Source organism: Dysidea avara, chromosome 9 (genome assembly GCF_963678975.1).
Source record: "Dysidea avara chromosome 9, odDysAvar1.4, whole genome shotgun sequence".
Taxonomy (NCBI): Eukaryota; Metazoa; Porifera; class Demospongiae; order Dictyoceratida; family Dysideidae; genus Dysidea; species Dysidea avara.
The window spans coordinates 4,108,050-4,128,334 of NC_089280.1; the positions used below are offsets into that span (position 1 = coordinate 4,108,050).

At 37.0% G+C, this 20,285-nt stretch overlaps 1 protein-coding gene across 1 annotated transcript; it reads left to right on the forward strand.

The window, feature by feature from the left end:
- Window positions 1-698: 698 nt before the first annotated feature.
- LOC136266362 (protein NLRC3-like) lies at window positions 699-16,668 on the forward strand. Its single transcript, XM_066061380.1, has 3 exons — window positions 699-854; window positions 7,107-7,538; window positions 14,081-16,668. The coding sequence occupies exons 1-3, from the start codon at window positions 848-850 to the stop codon at window positions 16,498-16,500; spliced, it is 2,859 nt and encodes a 952-aa protein (XP_065917452.1). The 5' UTR covers window positions 699-847; the 3' UTR covers window positions 16,501-16,668.
- The last annotated feature ends 3,617 nt before the right edge of the window (window positions 16,669-20,285 follow it).

Here is a 20,285-nt window from a genome sequence, read left to right on the forward strand (position 1 = left end):
ACGTGCTTAATTAGCTATTTTAGGGTGGTGGAGAACTCCGCTTGTGAACCATGTAGTCTACATTTAAAGGGTTCTTATGATAGTCTTTAATGTTGTAGCTTAGCATGCCAAGTTCCGTGAAATCACCCGCTTTAATTTCGTGGCTATTAAACTCTGAACTTACGAGCCGATTTTAAAAATAACTCACCTCAGAAACAACCTAGCGCTAAGCCGCCTTGGCTCTTATGGTTTCTCACCTTGTAGAACAACTCTATGGAATCCTTTTTAACGATAACAACGTGGAAACCGGTTAAAATGCAAACCCGCATTTTTCAACAAGTGATATCACGCCCGTCAACAGCGAATCGCGAAAAATCTTTCCATAGCCCTGCAAAGAAACGCTTCACCAGTGCCTCTGCCAAATTTTGAGAGTCTATGGTAAGTAAATATGGAGTTATTTCGCGAATTGTGAGACAGTGTAACTGGCGAGGGCGCGCTCCGTAAAGCAGTAAGTTAATCACGCGATGATAGCTGGTGTTGTTCGCTGTGAAGTTACCAGAGTTTTGACAAGGTGATGAAGTCAGTACGTGAATATCGTTACTTGTATTAGCAATAGTAGCCTGACAGTCTGATAGAGCTGGTTCTTTCAATATTTCGAAGCGCTTCGCTTTGTTCTATTTGTTTTCCGTGTTTTTTCGTGCATGACCACAAACGTGATGTCCCATTGGCCTTGTAAGGCTTCATTTGATTACTTCAGCGCCACCTTAAGTAGGCGTGACAAGGATCTCGATCAGTCGACATCGATGCAAGCCTGGATGTGCAGTGTTAAGAGAGAGGGTCACGGTTCGATTGATACTCCGATTTCATTATGAGTGGTGAGTATAATAGGCTGAACTTCTGTAAACAAGTCGCTGGGTTTACAAACCAGTTGACCGCGTCTTGTTGACAGTCATTTCGGTTGTAGAAATAACAACAGATGCACAAGTTGAATATCATTAGCTGACCTGAAAGCTAGTGCAATGAATGGTAGCCGCTATGTAAAAACGGGAGATACCAGTAGCCTAGCAGTATCCAAATTGTTTAATGCGCCATTTAATAAAATGTAGGGTAAAGTGTCCTGTACATTGTTTGGTAAAGGGTTACAGTGCTCAAGGTGCTTCATGTTATCGAAAAGTGACACTGTAGTAAAATCCTACACTATCCTGATTGTAGAAACAATAGTAGCACCATGATTTAAGTAGCAGCCATTGCTGGCATGTCCCTTTGCCACACTACGATGGTTTAAACATGGGCATAAATTGATAATGTTTTAAGGAAGAAGGAAATATCTGGAACTCTAGATTCTAGTCGTATGGAAATTTTATTTATTGTCTACAAGTTGATATAGTCCCCTGTGGCAATGTTCCAACGATGTCACTTGAATAAATTAAGATCAATTGCCTTGTTGTCATCTTCATGAGCAGTGCCTTCGAGTAAGCTACTGGAAATTATTCTTGTTGGTCAGGGATGGGTTTTTGGCTGCATGGGATCATACAAAATACACAGTTACAAACATTGAAACATACATGTACTTGTGATCTCGTTGTTTACGTGTAAAGTGGCCTCTGGCTCTCCTACTATCATTCTGCGAATAATGTTAAATAATCTTCTCCTTCGCACAATCTGTAATTAAGCAAGGGTGTGGTGCCAGGCGTTATATAGAATTACACGTATGGTCAAGTCATCAGCACAAACAGGCATACTTACTATACGGTTGTGCCTTCATTCACAGGCGAATCTATCCCTGGTTAGTTCATGTCTCTGACCCCTTGTAGTTTTCAAGAACATTAATTGTTTAATTAATTATTATTTTTATTATTTGACGTAATTTTAACCACATTTCTTATTATTCTTAGTACTTGGTTATATAAGTTTTTTTTTTTCTCACAGGGCTAGAGCAAAATGTGAGTACTTTTTGGGGATAACAACTACATAACTTTCCTTCCTATGTCTTTCTTCACGTCCATGACCTATTTTTAACTGCATATTGCAATGATAACACCCATTCTCAAGCATATTTGCTTCTTGTGGGTTCACTTTGCCATTGATCTTCTGACTAGTTTCAGCAAGGATGACCAACGTGCTAATTGTGTTAATAAGTATCCAGTGTTAACAAGTTCATAGCTGTACAAATCAGAAGCCATACTATTGTTGACCACAGCGTGCTATACACTGCATATAGTTTGATATGTCAAAGCTGTATAGTACAAGTACATTCAATAGTAATGAAACAATACACTGGTGTTTGCCAGTTCTGATGACTACTTAACAACTATACATGATGAATAACTTGATATACATGTTTAGCAATTCTTATTATCATGTTAGCTATACATAAATGGATTAAAAACTAAACTAACGAGTGTAAAAATAACTTTAAAAATTAAACATGGAAATAAAGACAGCTGAAAAAAGTGAAGAAACAAGGGTCAAACAAGCCAGCATTTTAAACACACACAGGTCTCTATTTGGCCTCAAATGAACACTTATATAGAAGCATTCTCAGTACTTATCTGCCCCTAATTAAAATACTATAGTTTCTACCATGTCCATTGAGTCCAAATATAGATCTCTGTGTGTTTAACATGCTGGCTTGTTTGACTCTTGTTTCTTTACCTTTTTCAGCAATTTCTATTCCCATATTTTACTTTTTAAACCAGGCGTGTGCCTACCACGCGTCTGGTTTACTGAATTGTTTTCGTAAAACCGTGTGTGTGTGCTTGCGTACGTACGTATGTACCTACCTATGTTTGTTGTTCGTCGCACCCACGTGAGCTTTTAAAAACATTTAAAATAATAAAAAGCAGCCAGCATGTAAGAACTGGAAGCTAAATTAAATCTGCATTAAACTTCCACACACATAAACTTTGCTCTGAGGTGGTTTCTTCTCGGTGGTCTGAAATACGGATATGGCGACTCTTCATATACTTCTTGAACGGTCTTCCCTTTCGGTTTTATAGACGTTTAACAACTTTAAAACAACACTGAAGGCTTCTTAAGCTACCAGAGGTAGCGTATCCTTCGGGTTGAAAGGGGGATGTTACCCGTACTTGCGCGAACAAAAATGAAGGGCAGCCTCAAGGATTTCTCTATAAAATTCGCAAAAAAAAAAACACAATAATCACACTATAAAATAGTTGAGAAGATACTTCTGTGTTTAAACTGGTTTGTTATAGTTATGCTTCCTTAGCAGTGCATAGCAACGTAATTACCAAATTACAAAATAATTCATGAATTGCAAAATACACTGAATTACAGAATTTACAAATTCTAATTATCTAGCTGAATTAATAATACGAATATAAACTAAATTATATACATGGCTGATTAATTTAGTTAGAATGGGATAGTATAAATTGCAAGGGCGCCTGGTTTTTAGAAGTAGCACGACATCAACTTGTTTAAAATTATTTTTACACTAGTTTAAAATTAGGATGTATACATGTTAAGGTTGGAACGAATGTACAAATATACCTTCTGAAGCTTCTTTTGAAAATATTACCAAAGCTTTGATGCTTTGTTACAAATGTCATGTCAACAATTAATGAACACAATTGATGGTTATTAGGGTGTACACTGTAGTACAAACTCCTACACTTTGTTATAGCCCAGTATAACCATTGTTTAAACAACTATACCAGCTTCGACAATACTTGTGCAACTGGTTTAACTTGTAGTATCCATGGTAACAAAGCTTTAGTGGGAAAAAGCAGCACCCAAATGTTAGAAAACCAAACAAAGCTTCAAGCTATTTGTCTCAACCCTAATACACATGTGTAGATTTTTTTTTTTTTACCCTTAAACCAGAAAACTGGATTTAAACTTAAATTCATGTGCCTTGCACAAAGTGTTGTAACTTTCGAAGCATCCATCCTATAGTTATGCAATTTATGTAAAATGATACCTAGGGTTTTACCCTAACACTAAATGGCGAGGCCAAAACTAGCTGTGCAAATAACTTTTCAGTAAGGAAACATGTGAACCCTTTACATACCTTATAAAATGGTCCATAACTTGATGGTGGTTGCTTTTATCACCTTGCGACAACTTGCGTTCAATTCACCATTAACTTTTTTATCATGCCATATATGGCTCCTGTGAGTAAACCCACGATGAAAATTAAACACGTGACAAGTATGTTGAAACACTAAGGTGCAACTCGCTGTTGTTCATTGCTTCATAATAAGTAAGCTGCTGTAGTTACAGATTTAACCTTCTTCAATAAACTGACTTTCAATCATTGTGTAGTTGTAGGCTATAAGTATTAAGTTACTCCACCTAGAAAATTCTTTGCAGGTTTAAGGGTTAGATTCAGGACTTTCAGCATAGCCATTCTTTCATGCCAGAGTACTTAAAAAGTACACAAAGATAAAGTACAAAATGAAGAACACACAGAAACGGCAATTACAAAAAAATGACAATATACACACATTTGCTATTATTAGTCAGGTAGTTAGACTCCCCATGCTTGTGAGGTACTTCAAATGACAATTTATTTCACCAGCATGCCTGCATAATCATAGCAAAAATAGACCTTAGTTTTTGCCTAAGCGAGCTCCACTATAGGAGAATGCTTGGATCATGTGTTCAAAGGAAATAGGGCTGATGACTATGAAGTATAAACCAAACAGTGTAACTGCAAGTCACCTAAATGGCTTCATTGTTTAGCCACCTACAGGAAGTGATAGTTAACCATGAAGTATTATAAGTTTCACCTCTAGCACTTATTTTGTCAAACTGCTGTGTGTAACATTTGTATGCTGCTGTTGTGCAAGCGCATAATATTGATATATGTCCAACATATAATCAGATATGCTTCAGTCCTCTTCAACTTATCATAGATAGTTAGTTCCACACATGTTAATATATGTTTTTTGTATGATTAACGACTGTGCAAGGATGCACTGCTATGTTGATATTTACTTGAGATTGCTTTAAAAATACATTCATTTGTGACTAATAGCAGAAGGATAAGAAAAAAAAGTTCAATCTAAGATGTTAAACTACTGACTTTCATGCATCGTGTCATTCTGTTACACCACTTCGTTTTGTTCTGTAAATCTGCTACTCGTACAAGATGACTCCGACTTTGCTGGGAATTATTTAATCCTGATTTTTTGTAATCTAATCTGGTGGCTTGCTCACTGGGTCATTGTTATGTACAAAAGTCATAAGGATAATCTATACGAGTGTAAGGAGAAGAAATTTTAGGATCACAGAAAAAATAATAATCAAGGAGGTCGTTGGCACCTCCAGCTATACTAGTTGACATTGTGTTCCTAGTCAATAGAACTGAAGTAGGGATTAAATTCCAACTATTATAGTGTGCATCCCAATTGTCAATGGCTCAAATATAAAGTCACCATTCTGCTTCTTTTTTTTTTTTCAAATATTTTCTACACATTTTACCGCTTTACAATTAAAAACATTTTGAGTTACAGCAATGTTCCACATGTTATACAACGTTACAAATGAAGAGCAATACAAGATGCACCTCTGCGATCAATCAGATCACACTATAGAAAGTAAAGCACTACAAATGAAATAGAATGTACTCAGCATTGTACCAATTATCATATTGTCTGATAATGATTGCATAATATCTATAGGAAATGCGCTTACTTAACATATATAAAACCCGGCAAAAAATTGGATATATGAAACTATGTGGTCACTGGACGAATGTGAGAGGCAACTTTAGAAGGCTTTATGAAGTAGGACTGATTTAATCCTTGTTACAATACAAGTGAAATGAGATTCATTATATAGCCATAGAATCAATCCTTAATTTTGCAGAATTCATAGCAGCTAATGTATATGTATGTATATAAGAATTAAATAATTTTGTTGCATGCACAAATGTTAGACACTAAATTACTTTATTGCTTTGACTTCACACCAGCTGTTATTACATTGTGCAGTGCTGATACCACACTTAAGCTTGAACTACCTACAAACATACATTAAAGCACTTGCATGGGCAAAGATCAAACAAGTATGAGCTATTGTTTCCATACAGCACTGATAAGAAAATACAGCATTGCGTACAGAAATATAGCACTGTTGATCACGAGCATTACATTGTAATTACCAGAAGTAGCCAAATTGATGCTATCTGTTTGTTTGTTTTATGATCAAACTTGTACTGTATTGACACTATCCGATTGTCTGATGGCTGAAAACAAACACGATTCAAGACTGAGTGCTGTATTTGGCTCAAGACCATAACAGAGTGCTATTTCTTTCTTTATGTACAAGTGTGATGGTGGTTTAAAGTTCTTTCTGGTTGTGAGCGTTCATTTTTTAGACTCGAATGCAACACTCAGCTTCACCACGTGTTGTATTAGTCTCTCACCCATGCCCTCATTCTATTTTTTTTCATATTGCACTCACAGCGGTGCTTTAACTAGTATGTATTTAGCATCTTTAAACAGGCTGCAGCACCACTGAGCCCTGCACACCTGTTGTATAAAACCTTAAATAGAAAACAAGTAAACAACCAGATAATAGGGCTGAGCGATACTGCCATTTTAGTATCATGATCGATACTAAAGCCACTATTCATGATACTGAATAGTTTACGATACTTACAAATAAGTCAATCATAGCTGGTGCCACATAGTGTATTGCTCAGCATTCCTGTAGGAAGTCCTTATAGGTGATAACAAACTAGCCACTATCATCCTTGTTTACAGTAACATGCTTTGAGGTTGTTATGGTGTTCATACCTCTCTGCAGGGGAAACCAGATGGGTGGGCTTTATCATTTCCAAGGATTCTTAGCCAAGTACTGCATAACAAATGGATTTTTAATGACGGTGATGTACAGGCATGGTATCACGATAGTTAATAACAAAATATTGCGATGTCGATACTTTCAAAATATCACGATATATCACTAAAACGGTAGTATCGCTTGGCCCTACCAGATAAGTGTTGCAAATTTTGTTATATTGATTTGTATTACACTACAATTTGTTTTATTGTTGTCGATCAAAGTTACTCATACAGTATTTTACTTGCTTGATATTTAACAGTTTGTATCTAGCTAATTGCTATCTGTTGTATACAGCATTATTACCATTACAGGAATTGAGCACTCCACCAGGAAAAGCTATACTCTTTTATTAAATACTTTCATAGTAAATGCTCCTTCAATTACCACAAAGCAGTATCACCTGTTGCCAGATGTCGAAGATGTAAAATGGAACTCCACTTGGAAGAGCACTGCTGAACTCCCTACTACTAAGCTGTTAATGAATAATGTAGTCCCATTGGTTGCAACACATTGGTATGAACTTGGGCTGGAACTGCTTGGCGAAACATCTTTTGTATTGCTAGACCAAATTGCAAAAAAAGACAAGCTCAATCATAAGGACTGTTGTGCAAAGATGCTTACTAAATGGCAGGAGGACCAGTCCAGTAATGCTACGTGGGACCAGCTGATCAAAGCTATGAAATTCATTGGGCTTAGTAGTGTGGCCAGTGATCTTGAGCAACAAATACAGCAACTATTCTTGAGTGAGCACTTGTAATTTTGTAGAAATTTATGTGTGTTTTACTGAGAAATATTACTTGGGGTTCTTATTGAAAGTAGTACTTCCTTTGTAATGATATAACTCAGTGCTGGTGATCCATTGCATAGGAAAGGATGGCACCAGACGCATGATAGGAGTTCATTGCATGACTGAACATGCACCCTGACACTACCAGTTGCTGGAAAGTAAAATGACTGTTTTGTTTTGTTTTCAGCTATCTTCACAGCATTACAAATGAGGAACAGTATGAGAACCGTCTCTGCTTTCAATGCAATCACAATGAAAATTACTTAACCAGGGCATGAAGGAAAAATGAGGCTGGGCATGTTTGAACAGAGAAGCCATAACCTTCACGACTCCATCATATACCGTATAGAGGGAAACTTTGGCGGGGGAAAACTTTGGCGAATTTGGCGATTCTCTACAAATTCGCCAAAGTTTAACCCGCCAATTTCTCATAGCACCTGAGATTAGCATCTTTATAGCTATGGATTGAGCTTGAATTCGCCAAAGTTTATTTCGCCAAATGCGATTTAGCTTGCTATTCGCCAAAGTTTACCCCCACCAAAGTTTCCCTCTATACGGTAGTACTACTGTGCTGTATGATAATTAATACTCAAGGGGCACATTTAGATATGAAATTGATAGCTGGCACCATTCTTTTGATGTGGTATTTCACCAGTCATAAATTATATGTGACTGGATTTGCGAAAAGGGGTCTTCCACACACATCCAATTCTATGAACTTGGAAGACCATAACTTTGTGTTCAAAAACGATACAAGCCTGAAATTTTCACCATCCATTAAGTATAGGTTAGGAACCTAGACTGAAGGTCTTCGTGGTTTTAGAAACCAAGAAAATGCAGGCATTATATATGTATCGCTATGTAGGTGGAACCATTGTGGGATTGAGTTATGTGTCGTTTCAAAATCGTCACAGTGTTAAAACAAGTCATGCAACCAGTAGAGAAGATTGAACTTGTTTTCGAATTAAAGCTTATAGCTAGCTACATTATCGCTGCTTCTGTTAGCCGGTGGATCAAACAGAGTGATAGCTACTGTGACAATAAAGTTAAAGCCAGCACTACCAAGGGTTTAAAGTAAGTGGTAACATTGTTCTCATTGATGGTCTGACGCTAGGCCTTCTGTGACTAAGCACGATTTCACACTTACATAACTTTTTTTACAAGAAACAAATAAACATTCTGCAAGAAAACTTACCTATTTAGTTCTTTTAATAGGGAGTCCATTTAAAGTACAGTAAAAGCATATTAAACAGGCTTGGAACACTGACGGGCATTAAATAAAACTCCGTTATATTTCTGGAATTCTCCGTTTATGATAGCAAACGTACCTACAACATTATAGTCTAGCTCCCATAATCGAATTGGCGTATGTGTGCTTATAAAAGGAATGGAGTAGGTCAAGCTCTGTTGGTATGTGGGCTATTAGCTTCTGTATGCTTTGCAGAGCATGCATAGCAAATCAATGATCAAAAGTGAGATTTGCATTGCTGAGGTCTATCTGTTAGCAGGTTTCTAACCATTTTGGAAACCTACTAGCAGGTTTCTTCATGGTTTTTAAAGACCTCATAATCTGTCAAAGATCAAAGCATACTATGCATAGCATTTTCTAACATATGTTGGTGCACCCTATTGATCAGATTTCAAGGAAATAAGCTGAAGGGGACATTGGTTGAAAACTGAAACTGAAACCGAAAAAGTAAAAGTAAAATTGGTATATTAACAAGTACCTCTTAACAAATACCACCTCTGTAATAAGACCACCTGTATAATAAGACCGCCTCTAATAAGACCACCTCATTATAGTAGTTATGTCAAGTAGGTCTAACAAAAAGGCTATAAGGTGTACTCATAATGTAATAAAGTATCAATCAATCAAACAGTTCTTAAAAGTTAAAACGATAGCTGCAGGATTGTACAAAAGGATATACTATCTTACCATGCCAAGACCTAAAGTCCATGGTCATGTCACAAATGAGAATGGGGTAATTGCATGCATAATTTACTCTGCTGATACTGGATTTGATAATGGATTTCTCATGAATTGTGCATGATTTAAGAGTTGCATAGTTAAATTAATGATCTTGGACTCTGTGTCTTAGACACTCATGTTAGGCGTCTTCAAGGATTTAAAAACAATAATTACCTGCGCCTCGGTAATTACTGATGTCACCTCAGGTTTTTAAATCTTTGAAGATGCTTATTACGTGTGCCTAATAATTATCAAGACACAAAGTCAAGAATCATTAATGTTGATTTTGTAACTGCAACTCCTAAATCATGCACAATTCATGAGAAATCCATTATCAAATCCAGTATCAGCGGAGTAAATTATGCATGCAATTGCTCCATTTTCATTTGTGACATGACCATGGACTTTAGGTCTTGGCATGGTAAGATAGTATATCCTTTTGTACAACCCTGCAGCTGTCATTGTTTAAGTACTGTCTGATTGATTGGTACTTTATTACATTATGAGTACACCTTAGCCATATTTTGGACCTATTTAACATAACTACTGTAATGAGGTGGTCTTATTTTGGAGGTGGTCTTACTATAGAGGTGGTCTTTGTTAAGAGGTACCTGTTAATATGAAGTTTTGACCAATTTTAGTTTTTCAGTTTCAGTTTTCAATTTCCACCGTTTCCAATGTCCCAAGCTGAAGTTATGAATTGTCAAAGTTGGTAAATTGGATGTGTGTGGAAGACCTCTTTTCGCAAATCCAGTCACATATTGCGAAAGAAGTAGCAAGCAATAATTAGGAATTATAATAGGATCATAAAAATAAAGCAATGAAACCGGAGACGCCACTTACACCTGCCAGACATCTAACCCCTGCTTCAGTCATGACTTTAGTATTGACAACAAGGAGTACACTAGTATAGCTACAGGTATGTGACCTCCCTTATTTCTTTTCTTTCCCTAATTGAACTTAAATTTTTAGTTTTCCTTGTTACAGACTAAGTGTTGATATCTGTCTTACGTCCTACTACAGTGCCATGTTCCATACTGTCAGTTTCCACATTCCTGTGATAACATGATTGGATGAAAAGAGCACCATGTGTGGTGATGACAGGTCTTTAAAAGTACATCCTACAAGTAAGGTAGAGGATATAAGCATGGTTACAAGGGAGACCTGCATTTGAGATGAGGCTGTTGCACACTTACTTGTAACGCTGCCACGATATATTAATAGTATCGATATATTAATATATAGTATCGATATAACAAGGTGGCAATATAGCTATATCAATGTTTTCATGGTAATGTGGGGGAGGTCAGACATATGGTGTTTGAAATTTAATTAAATTATGTGTTGAGGGTTTAGTGGTAGACATGCCAACCCCAAAGTAAACTGTTAGGTTTTAAGGTTTGTGTGAACGGGACACAAAGGAAGATACTGGCCATGATGCTTGCATTGTGCTTACTGTGGTATGCCAAAAGGCACATGTCCGGCTGAAGCAATGTGGAACAGTTAAATGATCAACCCCTTAGCCTTAGCCGTTATTGAGTTACTCTTGTCTGAAGACATCAGTTACTCAGTCAGTCAGTCAATAGAAAATTCTGTTTAATAAATAAAATTCTGTAGCAACTTGTTGAAAGCATTTCGGGTCAATGTGAAGGCTTAGTTTTACATAACCAATACTGCCTCATCGTCGGTGATGTTTTTTTCATGGAAACCTTTATGGTCCCTACTAACAGTACTATCATACTGTATGACGTTTGTCTTGTAAACGTTACAATTAGTTCTATATTGTGATGCATGTTCATACGGTATTGTGATATAAACCTTGATAAAGAATTTGCTTACTTGTCCTGTTTTCAGTTTCTAACATTTGATTTACTAGTATGAATTGTTGTATCCTTGCTCACTGTATAAACCCACAATTGAACTTTTTGTATGCTTGTGTTGTTGCACGTACATTTTGAACTTGTACCACAGCAATGCCTTGTCGTTATTCTTACATTGTTTTTAGTGTCCACTATTGAAATTAATATAACCCAATATAAATCAGCGTTGAAATCGGGTCACTACTGCTGACCTGGATTTGACCCGAATGTGACTCAGATTATTTAAAGCTGAAGCATGCGTTAAGAGCTATGTTTCGGGTAGTCTCAAGCAAGCAAGACTATGTTTTGAGTGTTCGATTCCTGTTGAGTAAACAAGTAGTTATGTGATAACTAAGCTGGTAAGTTTATAATTTAAAATCAGCTAGTGGGTTTTGGTTCCACGTAACTACTAATAGCTATTGTGAGTTTACAGACAGCAATTGGGTGTGGCTTCGTGCATACCTAGTATTACAATTTCACCGATATATTGAAATGGGTGTGGCTCACAAAAGTACTTATCCTGCTGCAAGACTAGACTATATACAACTCTTACAATAATCAATTAGTGGGTGTGGCTCCACATAAGTTTGCAGATAGCCAACGGACACAGTTTCGTGCTACAGACTACACTTACTAATAAATGGGCATGGCTGATTGTATGTTTATACCGCGATAAGCGGAAATGGCTCATGAAAGAGCTACGTGACTAGTGTTTATAAGTTTTCATATTGTCTAACGAACGATTTCGTTTCTCACGTGATCCAATCCGGGTCGGACCCGGAGAAAATGTGACCCGGATGACCTGACCCGGTTTCAATACTGATATAAATACACTTGTGAAGCATACTAGCAGTTTCCCACATGTGTAGGTAATTAATAAACCACATGGCACAATATTAATTAAGCCACGGGCACTCATGCTTTGCCTGGTATATACGCACTTTGTTTGTGGCCCTCAGACAAGTGCATATATACCAGGCAGTCTGGTATTATATGTATAATCGAGTGCTTTCAGGCCGACCCACAGTACTATCAAACGGTACGGTCGTACTGTTTAAGTAGGAATCCAGGTGAAATTTTTGCTCGCTGCCAAAAATTCTGCCTTTAAAAATCATCCTAGAGATATCTTACGAGACGAAAATCACCTTTACGGAGTAGTACTAGTCCATATAGTACATAAAATACAACAAAACGCTTGCAGGTGGCCGGATATAAATTTTTTAAAAATCGCCGAAACTTGAATTTTAGTCTCACCGCCTCACTCACTGACCACAGTTGCAAGCCTAGAGTCCAAACAAAGCAGCGCACGGCCACCATTTTACACCACAATAACAAACTCACCAGTGGGATGTACCTTTTGGGGTTCCAACAAGTGCATGCCCTCTGCGCCTTGTCTTTTCTTTTATCTTAAATCAGGCTGCTTGTCTTCTTCATCCAACGAAACCATATCGTGGAGTTAATTTTCCATATCAATACTTTCTTTAAACAGCATAATAGACGTCACAAGATTATTTAAGACGCTTAGACTACGCTACTGTATGGAGGAATAGATTATATTCCTTACTGATATAATCTATGACAGAGGGTACTGTATGGAGGTACTGGTACTAGATAGCTTCACGATAGGTCACAAGATCACGCTCATTCTTCATTCTACACATTATCAATCTATCGATTGAAATCACAATGACACACTCCTTTTTTGCACTAGCTGTATTTCAGTGACCACACACCTTCAATTTGGAAGGCTGACTCGACATACTCTATAATAACCACGCTCCTTTTTGGCAAGCGCACATCTTGCAGGCTGCTTCGAGATACTCTAACACAGCATTCACCCTAATAGAACAGTCACATATTTATAGCTAGCTGTATGCCTTAATAAAAAACTAAACAAACTAGTATATTAAAAATTATAAATTTAAAAAAGTAGGAATCCAAATGATAAAAAGTAGTCAATGGTAGCTATTACAGCATAGCTTGGTGGGAAATTCCTACTTTGGAATTGAACGCAAAATAATGGCTATATCATGCCAAAGTAGGGATTTCCCACCGAGCTATGCTGTAATAGCTACCATTGTTCTTCTCTTGTTTCACTACTTTTTATCGTTTGGATTCCTACTTTATTTTTAAATTTATAATTTTTAATATACTAGTATTATAAAGCACTGCCATGCAGCATGTTGAGAGACTAATACACCACGAGGCAGTCAAGTGCTGTATTTGCCTCGAGGCACCCCCATGTGCTGTAGTTTTTGTACACATAAGCATAGGTGGTACTTTAAGCATTATATTGTACCTCCTGAGTGATTGTGGTAATTGTAACATCACAATTATTTGATTATTTTCATAGAACATACAGAGTACAACTAAAGGTTAGGCATAGTGCCTTGTAGGTACAAAAAACATGGTAGTTTTATACTGCATTTTGCTATAGAAAATGATACAAAAGTTTTTACATGATTTTTTTACACAACGCTTATAGCTACGTACTATCCATAATTTCCTAGCATTAATTGTATGGTTTGCTACCTTTTTTAATGGTGAATATGTAGCTAATATACTTGTGTATTGAGTACGTACTGTATGTATGTATATGTATATCCACTGTATGATAACTATACTATAGCTACATGGTTAACCATAATGTTGTACTACTCCTCAATGTAGGAGAAACTGCTGAGTGCTTGAAAAAAGAATACAAAATGAACTGTCAATTCAGTCAAGAGCCATTGCTAACTGTTAGGGCTAAACACTGTCCTATTGATGTATTGACAACAAGTAATGGAACCAAAACAGTTGATCTTTCATATGCAGAAAAAGATGAAAACAAGCTTGACACCACATTCCAAATATTAACAACAGTAACATCATTATTTTGTAGTTCATCAAAGCAAGGTTTACCAAGTCGAGTACTAATTGAAGGAATTCCTGGGATCGGAAAAACATTTCTTGCCAAAGAAGTTGCTTACCATTGGGCTAAGGGAAGCATGCTTACTGATTACCAGTTGTTATTTCTTTTGCTTTTAAGAGATCCTGTTGTGCAGAAAATTACCACATTACTTGAATTGGTTCAATGCTTCACACTGTCAACCAATGAGGCAGAGCAAGTCTGCAACTATTTGCAAAGTGTAAATGGAAAAAGTGTATTGTTTTTACTTGATGGCTATGATGAAATGCCTTCTGAACTATGTTGTTCTTCCTTTTTGCACGACTTGATTTCAGGGAAGTGCTTAACTAATGCCAGAGTAATGGTGACTTCACGACCTACTGCTTCTTCTTCACTGTGCCCTTTGGTTGATCATAGAATTGAGATTCTTGGATTTAGCAATTCTAGCAGGGTAAAATATATCACTGAAGCCTTGCAGGATTCTTCGGTGACTATGGATTTAATCAAATATCTTCAGCAGCATCCTAGTATCAATGCTGTTTGCTGTGTACCATTAACTTTGTCATTGCTTATAGATTTGTTCAAAATGGACAAAAACCTTCCAACAACTACATCTGAATTGTACAAGAGTTTTATCATTCTCATAGTCCGTAAAAATCTTAAAGAAATGCACCAGGATAAGGTGATCAATGAAATCAATCACTTGCCACCACCAGCCTGTGAGATGTTGCTTCAGCTATCAAAATTAGCATTTCAAGGTCTTTTACAAGACAAGATCGTATTTACCTTTGAAGACTTGCCAGAGTTGCTTAGAGACAATCCTACATGTTATGGACTGCTCCAGTCTGTTGAGCACTATAGTGTTGCTGCACCAACCTCCTCTTTTAATTTCATTCACTTTTCACTACAAGAATATTTTGCTGCCTTTCATGTTTCAAACTTACCAAAAGTTGAAGTGGGTGAGCTCTTGGTAAAGTCATTTTTGAGAGCTGACTCAAGTTTGAGTGTTCGCCTCTCTAACATGTGGATCTTCTATTTTGGCATAACTGGTGGACAGTGTACTTCCTTAAGAAGTTATGTAGCCAATTATGGTCAACCTATGCAGTATGGTCAGCAGATGCTTGCTTCAAAGGATTTTCTTTTATCCACAGTTATACCTAGTGAAAACAGTTACACCACAGATGAAATACAAAAAGAGTTTGTCTCTAATCATGAGAAGATCTCACAAGTCATCTTGGAGGATCATTGTAAAGTCCTTCAGTTGTATCAGTGTTTCTATGAAGCCAAAGATATTAGCTTATGCAAAGTGCTTGCAAATACACTTGACAATACCATTACTCTTGAAAATAAGTTTGTGGAGACAAACCACTTAATCTCACTATGCCTGTTTTTATTAAGGTCACCTGGTAGGTACAAAGAACTAAACCTATTTGGGTGTCATATTGGAGATCATGGTATATACTGGCTTAGCCAGTTTTTGTGCGGAAATGGTGGGATTAAGATAGCAATAGAAATAATTAATGTTATGGACAATGATCTTACTGAAGCATCGATGTCTTTCATTGCTGAACTTGTTAATCACTTTCAGCCACATACCTTGAAGCTAGGTAGCAATCAGATTCAACGTGTTGATGTCATCTCTCTAGTCATGGTTTCTTCATTAACGGCTTTAAACTTGTGGGGTTGTGACATTACAGCACCAGCAGGAACAGCATTAGCAAAAATGATTACTTTCTTGACAGAACTGAATATCGGTAATAACAAACTTGGAGATGCTGGAGCAGAGTTACTATCAGAAGGGATTAGAAAATCCCTACAATTGCAAGTATTAAATCTCAATAACAACAGCATTGGTCCACGCGGAGCAGTTGCAATTATTGATGCACTTTCAAACAATATTTCCTTAGTAGTACTAAACATTAGTAACAATGCTATTGGCGAAGAAGGGGCTATGGCAATTGCTAAAACTGTTCGTAGTAATCTTACATTGCAGAAGTTTCTGCTATGTGGTGATGCTACTTTGGATGAAGACTTGGCAGTTTTAATATTGGAGAGCCTATCTCGAAATGTAAGAATTACTAATATAGGATTTCCCACAAGGTTTGCTGATGGCAATCGTATAAAAAGCCAAGTGGAAAGCATCAATGTTGGAAGAGTTAAATATCATGACCCAAAGTTAGTATTAAGATTTGCTAAATAAGTTGCAACAACCTCCTCTTCTTTTCTATACTTTAATACAAGTACATCATCATGCATTTAAAATATTTAGAAATTTGGACCAGCACTAATATTAAAGAATGTTGCAATTATGTATGTATGTTGTTGTATTCTTTGTAAAAGTTTATTATTACATAAGTAAAAGGGTAGATTGCAGGCATATAAGGAAAGTTAGGGTTCTTGTAAGATAGTAGGGATCATTACAGTAAAATGCCCTCAAACAAGGAAGGTCATCACCTGACATACAAATATGTGACAATCTCCATGACATTTCTGACATCTCCATGACAATCCCTATGATGTCCAAGAAGTGGGATACCAAAGTTTCATGGTGAGTTTTGGAATTATAGTGCTAGACAGTGGGGAGAACGAAGAAATCGATTTGTACCGAAAATAAACTACAGATGTGTTCAAATTCACTGCCATAACTGCTGTTTGCATTGGTCTACTAAGTTGGGATTTTGGCTTATAATGTTCACTATGCATTACCAAATTCATCAAGTTTTATACTTTTATCCCAATATTCACTTACACATAGAAGTATGAAGCATTTCAATGAAAAATGACAACCATCTTGGTTGAGTCTACTGCACTGTAAACAAATGCAACTAACATGCATACCCTTGAGACATTTGAGCTTTCCATGAGCATGTGAGTAAGTTAGTTTGAAACATGTGCTTTTTCTGAGTAATGACCTTTCTTTTTGACTTGCTCTCTTGTTTTAAAAGGTGGACCAAGCAGATTTTGCTGGGATGGTCATGTTGTACCTTATAATAAGCATCACAACTAAAAGCAGAGGTTAAATTTGCGCAACAGATGGTCTAACTTTTCTGCATTAATTTTTTATTGCATTCATGATGTCATCAGCTGCGTAGTGTATCTGTGTGTAGTCATGGCCCTTTATCATGGCCTGATTGTTGATCTGGCATCTCGCAGATGGTTTGAACATGGCATATGTAAATATATGTAGCATCAGTTTAGTGTATCTTAAGTATCACCCATATGGTTTAAACTAAACTGTCCAGTCATGTAGCAGCTGGGATTCTCCTCATACCTAGTATAGCTCTAACAATTGCAAAAGCCTCTTCCTGGTTTCCTTCCCGTTCCTGGCTATGCTCTGCTAGTGGAGCATCCAAACCGTGACTGCTGACTGTTTGAAATAACCCTTAGAAAATTTTTGCATAATATAGAAGAACATTGGGGAATTGACCTGTTCATTCACCAACCGTTTTCTGCCAAAGTATATTTCCAGCTGTTATTATCTATCTAATCCAAAACAGCCAAGCTGTAAAGAAAGAGTGCGGCCCTCAGAAAGGCTATGGTGAAAAAAGATGTAAAATCCAAGGTGGCGGCCAAGAAATGGCTGTGATGGTAGGTTAATGGTAGAAATTTTAATAACAACAATTCAGGTGAATTTGGTGCCGCTTGGTCTTGGCACAAAATTCACCTGAATTGTTGTTATTAAAATTTTTACCAAGAAGAAAAGATGAAGCAGGGTGATTTCTTTGTAGCTGAACTCTCTACAAGGTGATCCTTCTAGCTGATCTATCTACCGGATGACTTGTTTGTAGCTGAACTATCTACAAAGTAACTTCTTCTAGCTGATCTTTCTACAGGGTGATTTGTCTGTAGCTTAATTCTCTACAGAGGAATTTGTTTGCAGCTGAACTCTCTACATGGTAGTTTCTTTGTAACTGAACTCTCTACAATGTAATTCTTCTAGCTGAACTCTCTACAGGTTGACTTGTTTCTAGCTGATCTCTCTACAGGGTGACTTCTTTCTAGCTGAACTCTTTACAGGTAATTTGTTTGCAGCTGAATTCTCTTACATGGCGGTTTCTTTGTAGCTAAACTCTCTACAAGGTAACTTCTTCTAGCTGATCTCTTTACAGGGCGATTTGTTTGTAGTTGAACTCTCTACATGGTGGTTTCTTTGTAGCTGAACTCTACAAGGTGATTTCTTCTAGCTGAACTATTTTTTTCCATAGTTGATCTCCCTACAAGGTAACTTCTTCTAGCTGATCTCTCTACAGGGTGAATTGTTTGTAGCTGAACTATCTACAGGGTGATTTGAACTAAATTGGCCATCTTTACAAGAACACAGAAAGCAAGCACGCCTCATCCTATTGTACAAGATAGTTAATCATTTATTATTGGTCCCAAATCGCTGTCTGCCATCATTAAATCAAACTGCTACCAGAGCCCATCATGATCAGAAATTTAATCATATACAATCTTCAGTAAACACATATCTCTATTCATTCCTACCCAGAACTATTCCCCATTGGAATGATCTATGTATCCCAAATCTATCTACCATTGATCTTGAAACATTTAAACAATCAACTACTCCTACTTTATAACTGTAACTTAGCACTTATTGTATTTATTGTAACTTAGCACTCACTGTAATTTAGTACTCATTGTAATTCTAGCACTTATTGTAACTTACCACTTACTGTAATTTAGCACTAGTTGTAACCTTGCACCTATTGTAATATAGCATTTATTGTAACTTAGTACTAATCATTATTGTAACCTAAATTATAGGCACTTATGTTATTGTAACTTAAACTAGGCACTTATGTGTACGTACCTTGTACATTAGCGTAAAAACCCTGTTGGGTGTTTGCTAATCAATAAATAAATAAATAAATAAATAAATTTGTTTGTAGCTGATCTCTATACAGGTTACTTATTTCTAACTGATCTCTTGAATTCTGTTCAGGGTGACTGCTCTATTAGGATGACTGCTCTATTAGGATGACTGCTCTATTAGAATATCTCGATCTCGCACTTGCTACACCAAGTTGGATTTCGTGTTATAACTCCGTGGCTTTAAGTCTGAATTTTTTACACCATTGAAGAGCCTTTCTAAGATGATTACTCCATCTGTACAGCGAATTTCAAAGCATTACCCCAAGCGGTTTATCTGGTAGGCGTGGCAAGCAGTCGTTTTTTATTAGCTAATCTCGGTTGCGTAATTGTTACACACTGTTGGTTTTTTCGTTGTATCTTCCTGGTTTTTATCTCGATTTCTTTCAAACCACAAAAGGTTTGAGGTTCAATAGTTAACGTATTCACCCACCGATTTTCAGCTTCTTCCCATACGCGGTTTACCCTGTAGGCGTGACAACATATTGGTGTTATTTTTCGTGAATAATCGCTCATAACTCTTTGCCTGTTTATGGTATTCCAACCAACGTTGGTACCGAGATGCGCCTTTATACCCCCCTTCTGTGTGCCAAATTTCAAGGCAATCGGATAAGGCGTTCGCGTTTTATAGCAGTTTTTGTAAGTGTGCGAAAAGAAGAAGAAAAATAAGAAAAAAACGAAGAAACTAAGCCAATTTGTGAAGTCGCATATCTCGGGAACGCCTGAAGCGATTTCGCTCAAATTTGGAATGTGGAGTACCGAAGTTGAAGGGAGTGTCCACAGCAAAAATCGTCTTGTTTCATCAAGGCAGCACAGAGCTACGGAGGTGCGAAAATTGCGTTTTCTTTCTTCCTGTCAATATACTCACGGGTGTTACGCGCCGGCTTCTTGGGCCGCACGACACACTACCGTGTGTCTTGATTATGCAATGTGTTATGAAGCACTGTGATTAAGTTTCCTACTACACGTCCTTGAATATATAAGTGTCATTTTAATTTTGTAGGAGCAATTGTCCTCACACCTACATGCACACTAAGTGCCTCTAAAATAATTATTGTGTTGCTATTGTTTGAGACATTCATAGCCTTGTAAACAGGTATTAAGACTTCACAA

Bases quoted from the DNA above. Each gene is read 5' to 3' on its own strand.
- LOC136266362 (XM_066061380.1), top strand. The intron at 7,539-14,080 runs GTGAGCACTTGT...TCCTCAATGTAG, and splicing joins AATACAGCAACTATTCTTGA to GAGAAACTGCTGAGTGCTTG.